This window comes from Lacerta agilis, chromosome 9, assembly GCF_009819535.1.
Source record: "Lacerta agilis isolate rLacAgi1 chromosome 9, rLacAgi1.pri, whole genome shotgun sequence".
NCBI lineage: Eukaryota > Metazoa > Chordata > Lepidosauria > Squamata > Lacertidae > Lacerta > Lacerta agilis.
This window is the reverse complement of record NC_046320.1, coordinates 64,264,751-64,282,212: the sequence shown is the minus strand read 5'-3', so window position 1 is coordinate 64,282,212 and position 17,462 is coordinate 64,264,751. Positions and strand designations below refer to the sequence as shown.

At 44.8% G+C, this 17,462-nt stretch overlaps 1 protein-coding gene across 1 annotated transcript in view; it reads left to right on the top strand.

Moving 5' to 3' along the window:
* The window catches only part of SHROOM3 (shroom family member 3), a 208,700-nt gene that overhangs the window by 169,401 nt on the left and 21,837 nt on the right, over positions 1-17,462 (top strand). Inside the window, exon 4 of the mRNA XM_033160879.1 lies at positions 15,102-15,233. Coding sequence (XP_033016770.1) covers positions 15,102-15,233 — 132 coding nt within the window. The remainder of the gene's footprint in view (positions 1-15,101; positions 15,234-17,462) is intronic.

Below are 17,462 nucleotides of genomic sequence, written 5' to 3'. Positions count from 1 at the left end.
TTGTATTATAAGAAGGGCCATGCTGGATCAGGCCAAAGACCCATCTAGCCCAGCATGCTGTTCTCACAACCAACCAGATGCCCCCAATGGGAAACCCAGAAGCAGGTCTTGAGTGTAGCAGTCCTCTCCTCACTTGTGGTCCCCAGCAACTGCTGGCGATTCATCGAGAATCTAGCTTCTACATGGTGCCCAGGTCCCTTGGAGCCCTATAAATTAAAGCCCGCTACCCAAAGAAGGATTTCATGTGTGAGTAACGTAGTGCATCAGTGTTAATAAACTCAGATATATAAGCTTGGTGCCAAATGGCTCCTTAAACCAGGGTTGCAGTCACCAAAACAGAATGTCTAGTTGTCATTCGGGGGCCAGATGTCTCAAAAGTTGTATTCTTCACTACGGATTTTTTGGTTCCTGACATTCGTTCTGATTGTGCAGATAAAATATCACAGATAGATTTCTTCAGGATGTGTTGTCAGTGTGTGAAAACAGGCAAGATCCAAGGATCCCCAGGAATGCACCTCCAGATGGTGGAGACACCAGGTGCCATCCTGGCACCTGGGCATCTTCACTTGGTTGCAAGTGGCCAATAGCCAGGTGCCAAATGTGCCTGGCGCCTGGCAAATTTCAAACGCTGTGATGCATCCGTTTCCCAAGCTCCCTGTGACATTTTCTTTTTAAACTGGACAGCACTTTGCCTCTTCGGCAGTGGGAACAGCAGAGGAAAAACTTCAGAAGAACTTCTGCCTGCCATGCGTGAATTATTTTCTTAGGTGGCAGCTTATGTTCCCTGTATTCTTATTTGTGTAGACACTCACCTTCTGATGGTTGCATTCAGTTTGTGTATAAGGTTCTTAGAAGATGGGTGAGACAAAGGAAGAAAGGTGAGTCCTTTATATTGTAGCAGCATAGTCGATAAGAGAGCTTTAAAGCCATAAGGTAAACAAAAGGAATTGCCTTACCAACTTTGTCCCCAAGCCTCCTTCCCCCTGCAGGATATCCTGGTTCTGTCTTTGTGTGCCTGTTTTCTTTCTCGTCCTCCTCCACACTTTCTTTCCTTGTGTCTTAATGTGTTGGCAGATGCTGGCAGCACTTGGCTGCAGGAATGTGTGGGTGGCGTTTGCTTGTCTGCCACACCCCGAGAACTACGCTCACATATTTTTAAAAGCCGGCAGGGCACTACAATAGCACGAGCATGGAAAGAAAAAACAAAAAGAATTCTGTGATGCAGTTGCTGTAAATGTCCCTAAACTTCGTTCCCAATACAAAACACATGTTTGCTTTTTCTTGTAAGTGTCTTTGATAATATGTTCATTGGATATGTGTGTGGATTGAGGTGGGGCAGAGAAGTCTGTCTGTCTGTCTCCCTCTCTCCCTCTCTCTCTCTCTCTATATATATATATACCATATTTTCCGGCATATAAGACGACCCCCAACTTTTCCAGTTAAAATATAGAGTTTGAGATGTACTCGACCACAGATTCTCCACCCGGCGTATAAGATGACCCCCGACATTTGAGAAGATTTTCCAGGATTAAAAAGTAGTCTTATATATATAGTCTTAGAGAGAGAGAGAGAGAGAGAGAGAGAGAGAGAGAGAGAGGGGTACACAACTGTACAATTCTATGATTCAATATAGAAAGCGGCAAACCCGGAAGTATTTTTCCAGGTTTCACTGCTCGCCCATGCGCAGAAGCGACACCTCCGGTCGTGGAAACCTCAGGATCTGACCAGAGCTCCAGAATGGATCCTGTCCACAACTGGAAGTATCACTGTATTCTGTCTCGGTTGAATGGTCGGTCTCTTTCTCTCTAGATCAGAGCTTTCCAAACTCGGTCGCGACACGTTAGTGTGTTGGCTGCAGTGTGGAGGTGTGTCGCGCAGATGCTCTTATAAGGGGCTGGTTTAACCTCTGGTTTGCTAGTAAAACTGAATCACTGTGTCACGAAATGATTCATGTCTGAAAAGTGTGTCACCAACATGAAAAGTTTGAAAAGCTCTAGATACACACATACACTCTAGTCACCTGGCAAAAGCACTGAGCATATGACACTTGCATCAGAGAGGGTTAAAACATCAGCAGAAAGAAAAGGCCAGGTTTTGCAAATGGCCATTATTTGATTGTTTTAATGCAGTATGACACAGGTCAGATTCACATATTGGGTGCTTTAAATGTGCATGGAAGCACAATGATCAGCTAAAGCAGCCAGCCTTGTGTCAAGACTTGGCAGCAAACGGGAAATTGTTGCTTTTTCTGTGTGCAGATTCGGCCTTAGAGGACACAAGGTTTCACTCAGGAAAAAGTGGCCTTTTGGTTTTGTTTTTCTTTTGGCCTTAACTTTGCTTCTTTTTATGTTGATGACAAATCCTACACATTTATAGCAGTTCTGAGCTTCTCTTAAATACTCAGAAGTACAGGCAACCCTTGTTTTGCGCACAGGTTACATTCCGGACCCCTGCGCGTGTTGATGAGATCCGCATAAAGCATTTTGCCCCCGTTTCAACCCGCCCTACCCTTTCAGTGGCATTTTAGTGATGTTTTTGGGTCACCTCTGGGTTCGGTGCCATGCATGCATGCACGATTGCGTTTCAATGGGACGCGCACAAATCAGTTGTTGCCTTATCTCCCTGTATCTGTGTGTGTGTGTGCGTTGAGAGACAGAAAGAAGGAGAGAGGGAGAGCCTGAATGGTCAACAGCTCAAAAATCAATAACAGTTGAATATCCTGAACAATATTAAAACAAAGTTGGAGCTTAAAACACCTGCCAGTTTTGATTTTCACTTTTAAGTGTGCTTGTCAGAATGCAATCCAGGGGCCAAATTGGATATGACAGGAAAGTCTTATCCAATTGTGAAATGCCCAGGGCATTTTAATGGGAACCTTCCATAGGGGCAGAACATTTTGAGTATCCTAGGTGAGATGTTACCTTACTAGAAATGTTCAATAAGTTGCATTCTTGTGCTCTTTCGGGGGGTTTCCATTGGAACTCATTGGACATGCCAATGAGTTTTATTAAGGTTGTTTTATTATATTAATTCAGGACCATTTGATGTTGCTTTTTTACTCTTCTATAGATAGATAGATAGATAGACAGATAGATGGATCCATCCACCTGTCCGTCCATCCATATGCCCTACTCTGGCTTACCTAAGTAGCTCTCAGGTTTGTGCCCTTGGAAGGCACCTTTCTGAAATCCACCCTGTGTTGCAGTGTGGATGGAGAGTATACATTTGTTGAGAGCAGTGCTTGCAAACAGGAAGCAGCTCCACTGGAGAAGAATGTTTGAGTAGGAGGGAATTCCAGGCTTTGCCTCTGTAGCCTTGGCCATTGCCACTGACTGCAGTCATGCCTCTCATTTACTTGTGTAAACACAGAAAGATTAATGAGATGGCATAGCAATGTGTGAAATTGCGGAAAGGATAAAATAGCTGTTTTTAGTCTTCTGGGAAACCAAGGGGCTTTATGGCCTATGACCTGGCAACATCCAGCATGGTTCTGTTTAACATCACATTCACTGCCTCGGTTGCTGTCTTGGTGCTGCATGATACCCCAGGGAGAATTTTGTGGGGGCTTTTTGATTAAAAGGAAAGAGGCAGGGGTGCTCTAGCAAGGCATGGCCAATGCAGCTTAGTTGTTATTAATATTTATTAACTGAGATGCTACTCATTTATTTATTTTAAAAATTATTTTATGCACAAAACTCCAACATGCCTATGTACACTAGGGACACTTCCGGGGGGGGGGGGGGATAAGACAATGCACTTCTTTTTTAGACCTTCAAATATGTGTGATACTTTCAGTATGCAAAGCAGGAGATAGCCATATTTAATTTAAGCAATAATTGGAAATTATTACACTGTATTTAATTTGGATGGTGGCACTGATGTGCATGCTTGCACTTTGTGGCAAACTAGGCGTAATGCTGGTAGTCTCATCGGTTGTTATCAAATCCCTACAAAGCAGAGCACATGTGCAGTAGAGCATGAGTTGTTTGAAGGAAAGTGCCAAGCTGCTCCCCATCTATTCCCCCCCACCACCACCAGTGAGCCTCTCTAATAGCAGAAGGAATCCCTGCCAAGAGAAAAATGACTGGAGGGAAATAGTTTCAAGGAGAAGGGCTGTAGCTCATGACACGCATTTGCATGAACTTTGCAGGTGCTAATATTTATGTATAGATGCAAAATCAGATGGACTTTCAGAGGGAAAGTCCACCCTGTAAGCAAAGTTAAAAAATGGGGGGGAGGAAAAATGAAGGCCTGGGGCAAAATACCTAGGTCTCAGGCCTTGGGAAGACAGGTGAACGAATTCCAGTGTAATGGAAGAAGCAAAGATCACCAGTGTTGAAGCAATGATTCTTCAACATCCACTTTGTTGGACTGGTCATGTTGTGCGGATGCCTGATTATTGTCTTCCAAAGCAACTACTCTATTCCGAACTTTAAAATGGAAAGCGTAATGCTGGCGGTCAACAAAAATGGTTTAAAGACTGTCTCAAGGCAAATCTTTAAAAATGTAGTATAAACACCAACAATTGGGAAACACTTGCCTGCGAGCGCTTCAATTGGAGAACAGACTTTAGCAAAGGTGTCATGGGCTTTGGAGATACTCAAACTCAGGACACAAGGGAGAAACGTGCTAAGAGGAAGGCACGCTTGGCAAATCCACACCGTGGTCAACTCCCGCCCAGAAACCAATGTCCTCACTGTGGAATGACTTGTGGTTCCAGAATTGGCCTCCACAGTCACTTACGGACTCATTGTTAAAACCGTGTTTATGGAAGATAATCTTACTTGGCTACGAATGACAGAAGAAGAAGAAGAAGAAGAAGAAGAAGAAGAAGAAGAAGAAGAAGAAGACCCCTGTTCCTCAGAAGCAAACACCAGGGTCTTTGACCATGCCACTGGTTTTAACCACTGAATGCCTTGCTTTAAAGGACTAAATGAGGGTTAGACATACTTGCTAAAGGCAAAAATCTCTTTGCATTAAATAAAGAGGTGATCAGCTTGTATCGATGACAACTTTGCTAATATTGCATTGCTTTTTTGAAATTTAACTTTGCATATAAGCAAGAGCTGGCCTTTGAACAACAACTCTTTCCCACCTCCTTAAATGTGAAACAGCACCTCTGGAAGTGGTGCTACTTTGGTGGAATAATATTGTGCTTATGACATTTCCCTTCCAACCCAGCCTTGGCACGTGGTAACAGAGTTCTGGGAACCTAAAAAGACAGGCTTAGGATGGAGGAATCAAGCTGCAGTAGCTTGGCCTAATTCCCAGCATGCTATTGTCAGCGATGTGGCTTCATCTTGATTGCAACCAACAATTTTTTTTTAGAGGATTGAGGCTTTGTGCAACTGAAATCCTAATAAGCTTCCAAGTGCTTTGGTTTTTACTATCCTCTCTGCAAACCTTTGGTGTGATGTTGGCAGAATTATGTAAAGGCAAACTCTATGTGGTGTCCTAAATCAGCATTCCCCGTCAGTAGCTATCCGCACTGTAGCTCAATGCAGATGGTTCCAGGTTCAATCCCCAGCACCTCCAGCTAAGGCTGGGACAGAACCGTTTTTTAATTGCGTTTTTATTTCTTCTTTTATTTCTTAATTGTATTTTGTTGCATTGCAGTTTGAATTCCACAGAATTGAAATTGCAGCAGAATAAAATACAGAATGTATAAGAAATCAAAGGAGTGATACAAATATAATGGGGGTGGTGGTGGAATGCAACAATCTAGTAAAGTGAGCTACAATTGCTACAACAGGCAGAAAAGTCATTAGCAAATTTCACATGGTCCATGAAGCAAAAGGTTTGGGAATCCCTGGAGCAGACCCATTGAAATGAGTGGACATAAGTTAGTAACGTTCATGAATTTAAATGAATCTGCTCTGCGTACAACTTACTTTGGATACACCTCTATAAAGCTAAAATAATGTAAAATCCAGGATTCCTTAAGGAGGAAGGAGCATAGGCCATTTTCAAGCCATTTCTCCAAATAATGACATTCTCTTTTCTGTTTTGTTTTCATTGAGTTGAACAGCTTATTCCTGTTTTATTTATATACCATCTTTCCACTCAAGGAGCAAAGGACAAGTTTAATAATATGCTGAAAAATAACTAAAATAGCAGCAGAGTCACAATATCAACACAGCAGGGCATTTATGATGGTTCTGGAGAATGAACTATTGAAATCTTACTTCAAGCAAAGAGTGTGTGTTGGTACGGATACATCATTTGAAAGGGAAATGCCTGATGTTTATGTAGGCTGTTTTGCAGGAGCCTCTAGGGCTGCAGCATTTTGTCAGTTAATTGGTTAGATGTGTCAACTAAAAGTCCTTTGATTGCTTAAGAAGGTGCCCTTTGTTAATTGAGCAGAATGCTTTCAAAGGGTGTTAATGGTTTTTTCATATAACTTACATGTAACAGCTGCAGATACACTGGCTCCTTAGAAGAGGCATTTCCTGTTTTTATGTGCAAGAGGAATGAACACCTATTTAGGTGTCTGCTGCAACACAGTGATCTGGTTTGCCCAACACTGTAAAGCAGACTATGGCTTAGCAAGACCATGCAAATATGTAGGCTCCCAGAGAGAAGCTCACATCCACTTTCCTTCTCCCTGGCCATTTTTACTGCTGTGCTAAGTCAAGGTTTGGCTTAGCATCTTGTCCAAACCGGGGCTCACAGTTAAGCCAACCACAAGCTATAACCTTGATTAACACTCTTGGTTAGCAAAGCTTAACCATGAGTTTTGCTTTGGGCAGCATGCTAAACCAAACCTTGGTGTGGCACTAGAAAGAACCAGGAAGAAGCAAAGCAGCTGCCAACTCCTCTCTAATAACCTTCATATTTGCATGGACTTCCTAAACCATAGCTTGTTTTACCGTGTCGTGTGCATAATCTTACACAGATCAGGACCCTGGACAAGACTGGATGTGCTGGTCCAGAGGTCATTGGCTGGCTAAATCTCAGAACCTTGGCCAGCAATCCTGCAGTTAAGAAGACTTAGCAATGCCCTGGAGCAACTTCCTGGGTTTTATGGTCCGACAAAGGAAGTCAGCCTGAAGGTTCTACTCCCCTGAAGGCTGCAACTTAGGTACAGAATGGTCCTGAGGAGTCTGAAGCCTAGGGACAGGATCTTGGGAGGTCCTACTTGGTATTTGGAGCTGCTGTTTGTGGACTCCACCTCCAAAGCCTCTTGGTCTGGGTCCATGACACCTACACGTGTAGGTGAAGAAGAAGAAGAAGAAGAAGAAGAAGAAGAAGAAGAAGAAGAAGAAGAAGAAGAAGAGTTTGGATTTGATGTCCCGCTTTATCACTACCCGAAGGAGTCTCAAAGCGGCTAACATTCTTCTTTCCCTTCCTCCCCCACAACAAACACTCTGTGAGGTGAGTGGGGCTGAGAGACTTCAAAGAAGTGGGACTAGCCCAACGTCACCCAGCAGCTGCATGTGGAGGAGCAGAGATGCGAACCCGGTTCACCAGATTACGAGTCTACTGCTCTTAACCACTACACCACACTGGCTCTCCAGTGTACACGTGTCCTGTGTAGAGCTTTCCCCCCCCCCATTCAAATTTATGTGCAAAGGTATGCAAATTTCATCAACTCAGTACAATTAATGAACTAAGCTTTCTTTAATTGGAAGGCAGTCCAATTAAAGTCCAATTAAACTTGCATGCTCCCCACTACTTTATAAGATCACAACCAGTGTGATTTTATTGCATTTGACTCCAACGTACCTTTTGTGAACAGAAAATTGGATTGATGTGTATCCTTTTACCCCAACACAAGCCTGACCATTAAGAAAATGCTTGTGGTTGCTGAACTGCTGGATTCACAGGACTACTTTGGCAGCCCACATTTTACTGGATCAGTTCCACTTTGACTCACTAGGAGTTACTTCCAGTTGGCTTTCACCAGCTGCACGTGTTAAAGTGAAAAATAAGTTGTGGTTCTATCATGCTAACCCCTCTGCCCCACTTTACAAAGAAGCGATGACAAGTGGCTTATAGGGAAACATACAATATGCAAAATTTAAAACATAGCTTGAAACATCAGAAAATAGAAACATTAGGGCAATGCTCATGGTACAAAGGCCTTCTGAAATAAAACCATTTTAGCCTGGCTTCTTAAGAGGGATGGTAGCTGCATAATTTCTAATAGGAAGGAGTTTCATGGAGTTTGACCCACTACACTGAGTACATGACTCCTTGTTGACATGAGATGCACTTCTGGTCCATGGGGGACCACTAATAAGCTGCTGTTTTCCCAGATGGTCTCAGTGTTCAGCTTAGGACATACAGGGTGAAGCAATCCTTAATGTATCCTGGGCTGAGTCGTTTGGAGCTTTGTACAGTAATACAGTAACCTCGAACCTGGCCCAAAAGGAAACAGGAAGCCAGTGCAGGCTGAAATGGATGAAATTAAGGAACATACATGCCTAATTTTCTCCCATTGAGATCAATGGGGACTTTGATTGGTTTCTCTCTCTCTCTCTCTCTCTCTCTCTCTCTCTCTCTCTCGTTCTCAGTGACTGTTTTCTCAAATGGTATTTTCTTGCTAATGAAAAACAGCAGGGGAAAATGTATTTCAAGGATTTGCAGTGATTTTTCTGTTCAGAGGAGAGACTTTAGTTGTAGCTTGCAAGACCTTCTCAAAGGAGAATCATAGAATTGTAGAGTTGGGAGGGCCCACAGGGGGCATCTAGCCCAACACCCAGCAATGCAGGGATATTTTGCCCAATGTGGGGCTTGGACCCACGACCCTGAGATTAAGGGTCTTGTGCTCTACTGACGAGAATTGTGGTTTAATCAGGTGTTCTACCATTCAGCATCCAGCATCCCACCCTGTGGTTCTCTGTTCCCTCTCGCTCCCATTACGTTTCATTTTCTTCTTCTGCACTCCTAAGGGTCAGACATGAGCCAGTTCCTTGCAGGTGTGTGTGTGTGTGTGTGTGTGTGTGTGTGTGTGTGTCCCCATGCATCAAATGCCTACCTCCAGACCTCTCAGATGTGATGTGTACCATTAGGGAAACTGAGGTTTTGTGCCTCAAAGTGATGCAAGAACTGGAGTTTCTAGGAAGCTTTGCTGTTGAGTATGCTAATCCAAGAAAAAACAAGATAAGCAACAAGGAAGAGGAGGAAACAGCCTAGGGCCAAATACCAAGCTCATTTGATATTGCTTTGGCCAGAGTTTTGCTGTCAAAAGTGTTGATGAATGTCACAAGGCAACTTCGTATCTGCCAACATTTGCAATCCAGAACAGGGAGACATGGTTGAAAATATACCTGCTCTGTAAATTCATTTACTCAGGAGGAAGCCTGCTGATCTCAGAAGGACTTACTTCCCTAGCCTTGCTGCAGTTCTGAGTGAACACAGCTACAGATTAGGATGTAAGGTCACTTTCACACATGATGTTTAAATGGGTTTGCTTTTTTCCTCTCCCATTTGCAAATTGAATGCAATTGCTGCCTTGGCTAGATAATACCCATTGGTTTTCAATATGGCGAATCTGCTTTGTGCTCTGTGTTTAGCACACATATGCAAAAGCAAGCAATCAAGGAAGCCAGTGTGGGAAACATCAGTATCCTAAGTGTGGAAAAATGGTCTTGGGTACATACACACCTTCTACCTTTGACCTTGAAGTCTTCACCCCAGGTCCCTCCAACACCTTAATCCAGGGATGTAGCATTAACAAAGGCCTCCCAGTTCATGCTGAGAGGGACAGCTGCCAGATCAGAAGTGTCGCCTTGCATGCAGCTTCCTTGAGTGAAGTTGCTCAGAAGCAATACTAGCCTTTTTATAAATTAAAGCTGCGGTGGGCAAAAGATAAATCAGGGTGATAAACCTTAGGGTGATTTTCAGTAGATCAGCACAGGTATCTGACTCCTAAATATTTCTATGGAGAGAGAGAGAGAGAGAGAGAGAGAGAGAGAGAGAGAGACTGTGTGTGTACACACACACACACACACACACACACACACACGAGTCTATATCTAACTGATGTGGCTGAAGCAAAAGAACTCAGCTGGAGTGTGTTGATTAACTTGGCCCAGTGTCTGTGTTTGCTATTGTTGATGTGGCTCTACAGGAAGGTACATTCTGTTACAGCATAGAATCTACTTAATAAACATAGGTTGCCTTCGGTTTAGCTTTCCTTCCACTTCTGTTAATTTACATTAACCACTTCGTGCACAGGAAAAGAATGAAATTTCACGGCATAGTTGTTTATATTGCTGCTGGTTTTCTTGACGTGAAAAGAAGAAGAAAAATAGAAATTGTGGCGGATGAGTTGGTCCTGCTTCATCTGTGTGCATCGCAGATGCCCTGGGACACAGACTTGTGCTCTGGTCACTTCTGTTCCGTGATTCAGTTGCTCACTTTTTGCACCAGCATTTGATCCAGTTTTGCCATGGCACTGACACGCGGTTCAAGCTCCGAAACCCATACCAGGGCAATACCATTATGAGGCCATTCAAAATGTCCCCAAATAGCCACAGCAAGCTTTCAAGTTCTCTAAAGCTCTTCACTTGGTTGGGTACCAAGCAAAGTGGCACGGAGTAGAGGCAGAACAAATAAAGCTGCCGTAGTACTAAGGAAATGAAGTCCACACTGGTCTCGGTCATAAGATGGAGACTGTGTACACACAACTTACAAGTATTATTATTATTATTATTATTATTATTATTATTTATTAAATTTCCACACCGCCCTTCTCTGAGGGTCAGAGGGCAGTTTACAATATAAATTTGAAGCACATGGCTCCGCTCCCCCCCCCCGAATTCTGTGAAATGTAGTTGGTTAAGGGTGCTGGGAATTGGAACTGTGGGGGGGTAAACTACAGTTCCCACAATTCCTTTATGGTGAAGTCATGTGCTTTAAATGTATGTGTATTCAGCCGGGATGTGGAAAGCACTAGCAGACTTAATAGATTAGTTTCTCCTAAGTGCTGGACAGGTTCTAGGTTACATCTAGGAATGCTGGGGTGAAGAAACACACAGCGGCCAATTGCCCATTCTTGAAAATATAAAATCCGGCAATTCTGTAGAACTGATATCTAGATCAAGGGTGAGGAAACTGCAGCCCATCAGGTGTTGTTAACTCTCCAGTCCTGTTCAGCCCCAACCAGCATCGCCAACGGCAGGGATGATGGAGTGGCACCCTCAACAACACCTGCAGAGGCACAGGTTCCCCACCTCAGATCTAGATTATCAGTTCAGATTATGCTCTGTTCTAAACCATGGTTAGGTTTCTGCAGAAGAGCCAAAGCGAGCCTCGATCTTGTGTGCTTCCCTTCCCCTTTCCTCATTTGCGGTGGCGAGTAGGACCATGAATGTTTCCAGTTCCACATTGGACTAAACCACAGTTTCCTGTTGCATACAAATGGGGCAACTGTGGTTTATTCTAATCCTTAAAACCAAACAGGATCGAACTTTGGTTTGCTAACTGATACGCCCCAGACATAAGGACCTGTTATTATGAGAGCATCATTTGACTTTCCTTCTTCTCCCATTTACCCCTCACCCCAATTCTACTTATCCAGTTGAAGGGAAATAGCTGAGGACTGCTAACATGCAGTTCTGCCATTTTGAGAGGTTTCTGTTGACTACCAAGTAGAACTGCCTACGTTTTCCTCCTCCCCAATCCACCGAAGACCAAACGACGCCACACCTATTCAGACAAACACAGTTCAAACCTTTGCAACAGGAGGAAGTTCTGGCCTGTTTGGAAATCACAGCACTCATCGCATGACACTTAATCCACATTTTCCGAACAGAGGTAGGCTATAGACACAATGCAAAGCTTTGCCCCACAGCTATTTATACTTGTCTCTTGGTTCAGATCCACAGCTTAATTATTTACTGGATTACTTTGTTCTGGGGCTGTTTGGCTGAAGAGCTTTAAAAATATTGCAGGCTTTAAAAAATAAAATAAAACCAAACCCTGGCAAGGCAGCTCTCAGAAGCCAGTTGCTGGCTGCTTCGAGGGGGAGGGTGCTTTATTTCTGTCAGACAATGTGCTTTCTCAAGCAAGAAATGAGAATGTCCTAGGTTTTGATTCGACCAGAACTACAAAGAAATCTTTAAATCCCTCTGGCCTCTCTGTGTGCTGCGTGGAGACATCTTGAGGGTCTCTCTGAAGATCAGGCTGTGAATTGCTGAGTTAAATCCCATTCTGTCTGCCTCCTAGCCTACGGCATTCAGTTTCCTTGTTTTCTTGGCAAAGGAGGCAACAAGGGGCCTCTGTCTGAAAGGCACCTATATATGATATTTAATTTGTGCAGCTCCTCTTAGGAACCTTCACCCCTTACTAATATGATTCTGTCAACAGAGGCGGGTGGTGAGGAGTAAGAGAATCTCATTCTTTTGGTGGTATTCAAAAAGGCCCGTGAAACCCAAACCCTTCTGCTTCCCAGCTAGAAGGCATGTTTACTATGCAAAGTATTTATATCCTCCCTCTCAATCTCTGCAATCCTTTCTGGACGTGGATAACAATAGTTTGGATGGAAAATTAAACAGATAAAAGCTGTTGGTGCATCCTTCTCATTCTTATAACTGAAACAAGGTGACGCTTGGAGTGTCTTAAGAGTAAGAGCTACCTACCTTCAGAAAAATAAAACAGTCACTGAGTTTCTGCATGAGTCAGTGAACTGTGTCTGTTGCCTCTGAAAGCAGGCAACTGTGGTGTTTCTTCTTTGGGAGTGAATGTGTGATCCTTCATGCAGAGCAATTACCCACACCCAGTAGAGGCTGGCTGGGAAAATAATGACCCAGATCAGTAAATCACTCAGAGATGCAACAGGCACCCTCTTTAATGCTCATTGTATGAATGCAATTATCTCACAAACCACACTGTTTAGGAAGCACACTGCAACAGTGAGTTGTTAAGAAACTTGAGTGGGGTTAGAAGCCACCAGTAGAGGCAGTGAAAACACTTCGCCTTCCTAGTCTGCGACTTTTTCAGGCCCAACCTGCAAAAATGGAAGCCACTTCAAGTTGTGTTCAGTTTTTACCATATATATGCAGGTTTCCCCTCCTCTTGGTGAGCAGGTGCAGAGGCAGACAAGTGCTCCTGTCCCACTAACCACAGCAGAGAATGTGGGCATACGCAGATTGCCCCGTGTCATGATAAGAAGAGATGCCTTTGCCAGAATTCTAATACAGGTTGTTGAAAGAAGCATTATCAGAAACTATATACCTCTGACTAGTTTTCCACATGAATTAGGTTAATGGGCTGGTTTTCCATCAAGACCATGAAATTTCGCAGTGTAATGATAGCAACCAGTTCAGAGTTTTACTGCCTTATTTGCATCTCCCCTGTTCTGTCAGATGGGCAGGGTACAAATTATTATTATTTATTGTGCTCCAGTATACCCATGCTTTTCCTTTTATTCTTTAACCCTGTTGTTTGGGTATTCAATTCCCCCGTGTGATTAGAATCACGTCCGGGAGAGCAGGACATGCTAGCTTGCCCTTCTCCCTCCATTGCATGTCTGTGCCCATTAGACGGTTGTACTCATGGAGGCTCCTCCCAACACCAGCAGGGTTCTTAATCCCATGGAGAGCAGGTTCCTGTTGCAGATGTTCACTCTCCAATGCATGGAGGGTGGAGGGCTGAGCACATGGGTGTAACAATGGGTCACTGTTGGTGATCCTGCTCCCTTTTGCATGGGGGGAACAAACAACCCACAAAGGGATTGTGTCTCCTGTGTATCTGGCCACCCCCTCCCATGATCTTCCCCTTACCCTGTTTTTAAATGAAACTTAAGCCAAACACAATGTTGATGGTGTCACTTGCATTGTCAACATTAGTCTGAAGCAGGGGTGGGGAGCTTCAGGTCCAGAGACCAAATGTGACGCTCTATTCCTGCCTGCCTGGCACTTGGGACCCTCCCCAGGCCACACACACACACACCAGCCACACTATCATGGACTGGTTGAATGCAGAGGAATTTTGGGAGGAACCAGCTGGGGAACCAGCAAGAGAAGAAAGCTCAGAACCCAGGGAGTGGTGGTGGGATGATGATGATGAGCCGTCAGAGGGGGAAGACTGGGAAAAGGAAGTGTCAGAAGCTGAAGGGGAAACAGGGCTTAGTAAGCTGGGAAAGTCGGTGGCAGGGGGAAGTCAAGAGGCAGAAGCTAGCAAGTGGGAGGAGGGAGGTCAAGAGGCAGAGACGATTCACTGGTGTCTCCCTCTCCTGCTGTGACATGCTCCCCTCCCATCTCTCTGAACCAGGAGAGGCATGAAAAGGGCAGAGGAGAGATTGGTCACACGCAGGCACAGTCTCCAATTGTTTGGGAAATGCCATGGAGAGGAGGCGACATGACAGCTGTGGGGAGGTGGGGACTTTTAGTCTCGGCAACTGATTTCATGGAGTAAGACGCACAGGGAATGAGCTCCTGTGTGCATTATGGCTGACTCAGCCAAGTATGTGGAGAGCGTGTTTTTGCAAATAATGAGTTGAACTCCCAACTTTGGACTGCGTGATTTACCATCCAGCACACTCCCTACTGCCCAATCTTTGTGCCCTCTGTGAGAGTGTTTTTGCCTGGCTGTAATGTGCTATCAACTCTGATAAGTCCTCTTGCTTCCCTGGACGAAGAGAAGGGTTTTGAGGTCATGTGCAGAAACTAGCCTACTGCACAAAGGAAAAAATTGCACTTGTTCCTCTGCCCACCACTTGCACGTGGCCCCCAGAAGGTTGCGCAGGATTGAATGCGGCCCTCAGAGTGAAACAGATTCTGTACCCTTGGTTGAAGCAAGGCTCTCTAGTAGGTTCCGAGCCGCATTCCTCTTAAGGTTGCCACCAAAGCCTCAGGATTAATCTAATGACATTTTTGACATTTAGGGTATCCTCTTGCACCAAGCCCAATGAAATAGCTAGTGTGTTTTTCAACAGGATGGTCTCAGTGGAACACACTGGTGCATAGCACCAGAGCAGAATGTAATAAACATTAGGGAGCAGAGACCGTGAAATGTTTGTATTCTTGACAGGGTCACGCTGCTGGCACAGAATAAATGCTAAATAATAGTCATATTGCTCCTGCTCCACCTGTCAGGGCATCTGAGCAAGTTCCTGTCTCTAATTATTTTACCCCTTTTTGTTCTTTTCCCAGACGAAGCGACCCTGTGGGCCGACCGCACTCCTGGCATTCTGCCAAGTTCATAGAGAACCAGCCCGATCTCAGTATGATGCAAATATCTCCTGGCATGATTGGCACTCCTTGGCATCAAGCCTACCATTCCAGGTAAGCCTCGCAGCATTTTGGCCAAAAAAACAAACAAACCTGTATCCGAGGATTGGTGTGTTGTGTGCTTCCCATTCCAGGAAGAGAACAATTTATGCTCCACCCTGAAAGGAACCTTTTCTCGTTCTCTCTCTGAGCAGTAATCTGCATTCACCTCACAGTCTTTTAAAAGCTGCTGAGCTTTCGCTGCCAGGTGCTGCGCTACCTTTATGGATCTGCAACAATGGTGCATCAGGTTGAACAGGCAGGTAACCTCAACCATTTTTGCAAAAGCTGTGCAGCCGCGGTGGTGAAGCGGGGGACTTGCCAAGCAGCAAACTTTGCCCAAATTTCCCTGCTGATTGTAGAATTCTACAGGCTCTGCACTGAAAAAAAGAAAAGAGCAGATAAATCAAAATTCTGAATTCTATAGCCTTTGCACATTATTCATATTTCATGCATTTGCATCTTTCGCATCGTCTGTTCTGCTTGCTCCAGGCGTCAGCAAACCTTTTCAGCAGGGGGCTGTTCCACTGTCCCTCAGACCTTGTGGGGAGCCGGACTATATTTTGGGGGGGGGGGGAATAGATGAATTCCTATGCACCACAAATAACCCAGACATGCATTTTAAATAAAAGCACATATTCTACTCATGTAAAAACACGCTGATTCCCGGACAGTCCACGGGCCAGATTTAGAAGGCGATTGGGCCAGATCCAACCCCCAGGCCTTAGTTTGCTTACCCATGCTCTATCCCTTGCAAGTTTTTTCTGTTTGCAGAATACACACAGGTTTCAGAATTCAGCTTTTCTCGGCACAGGAATATGCTTTTTAAAGGAGCTGATCATATAAGAACTTCTGCCTGTTCCCTACAATGTGTTTCCACTTTTCTGTATCTGTTCTGAAAGATGGAACATAACACAGCTGGAAAGTTCTTAGTGGCGTTTATTTTTCTATGTATAGACAAACCCCCAGTCTTTCAATCTCCTTGAACATCTTTGTAGCAGATTCCGAATCTCAGCATCAGCACAGTGGCTTTTTCTCCTCCCCAACTTAGCTGCTGGAATTTCAAGACCTCTGTGAAACCTAAATACTGGCACCAATAGTAATTTATTGAGATCAAAGGAAGCATGGGATGGGAGAGCAGGAAGAAACTCTAGGATTACAAAAAGAAACGGGGGGGGGGGGGGGGGGGAAAGAAACCATTCCAACAGAGATGTGTGTTCTCTTTCTCTCCTTGACACCCAACACAAATCATCTGGCAACGGCATTCATTCCATCCCAGGGAGCTGCTTCCCCCCCCCCTTTTCTTTGCTATGGCCTAGCTCATAGAGTTCCAGATTTCTGCCATCTCTGTTGTTGTGTCTCTGCTGGCATAGAAGCCATCGCTCCAGGTGTTTCAACACTGAAGAACACCAGTGGCATCTAGTGGTCGGATTGCCAGCCTTCTTCTGTCGCTATCTGTTGGTAATAGGTGAGGGCCGGAGCGGTCAAACTGGGAGGTCATTTGTTTAAAAAGGAAAGCAAATGAAACCAGAAAAATGGCCAGTTCTGTTGAAACCATTCCTCCTCCTCCTCCTCCTCCTCCTCCTCCTCCTCCTCCTCCTCTGTGATCTGGTTTCTTTCTCATTCTCCGTACTCCTTCACTTGGCAAACAGCTCAGTCCCTAGATAGTTGCTTTGCAGCATCCTTATGTTTTTGCTTCCCCGCTACTTCTTCTTCACTTTGCTTCCATGTGGTGGGGATATTATCCTTGGGCTAAGAGGTACCATGAGAAAAGATATTGCCGAGCAGGACAACAACACAAACCAGGCAACAGATGGGCCTTGGGACACTAAAGGCTCATCCACACTTACCCTTTGCACTGTTCTTTCTCGGCACATCCTTTAAAACTCTCACGTCCAAGCACTTTTGTGTGTCCCCCCCCGGCGCATTTCACACAGAAACCCGCTCTTTACCGCCGAATTGGAGCAAACAGCAATTCAGGAACGAGACCTTGATTCCCCAAGGCCCTGTCATTGTCATAGCAGGAGATACGACAGACAGAGGCGTAGCAAGCCCAGAAGGTACTGGGGATGACAATTTTTTTGTCACCTCCAGGACCTGGGGTGGCGCCTGTACTGCACCCCTTCGGGAAGGGGAGGCTCACAATCTCTCTGCCTCCAGACCGGGGGGGGGGCATGTTTGGACATAACTTTCAGACTGGGGACATCCCTTAGGATGGGGAGGAGCCTTTTCCTTGGGAATGGG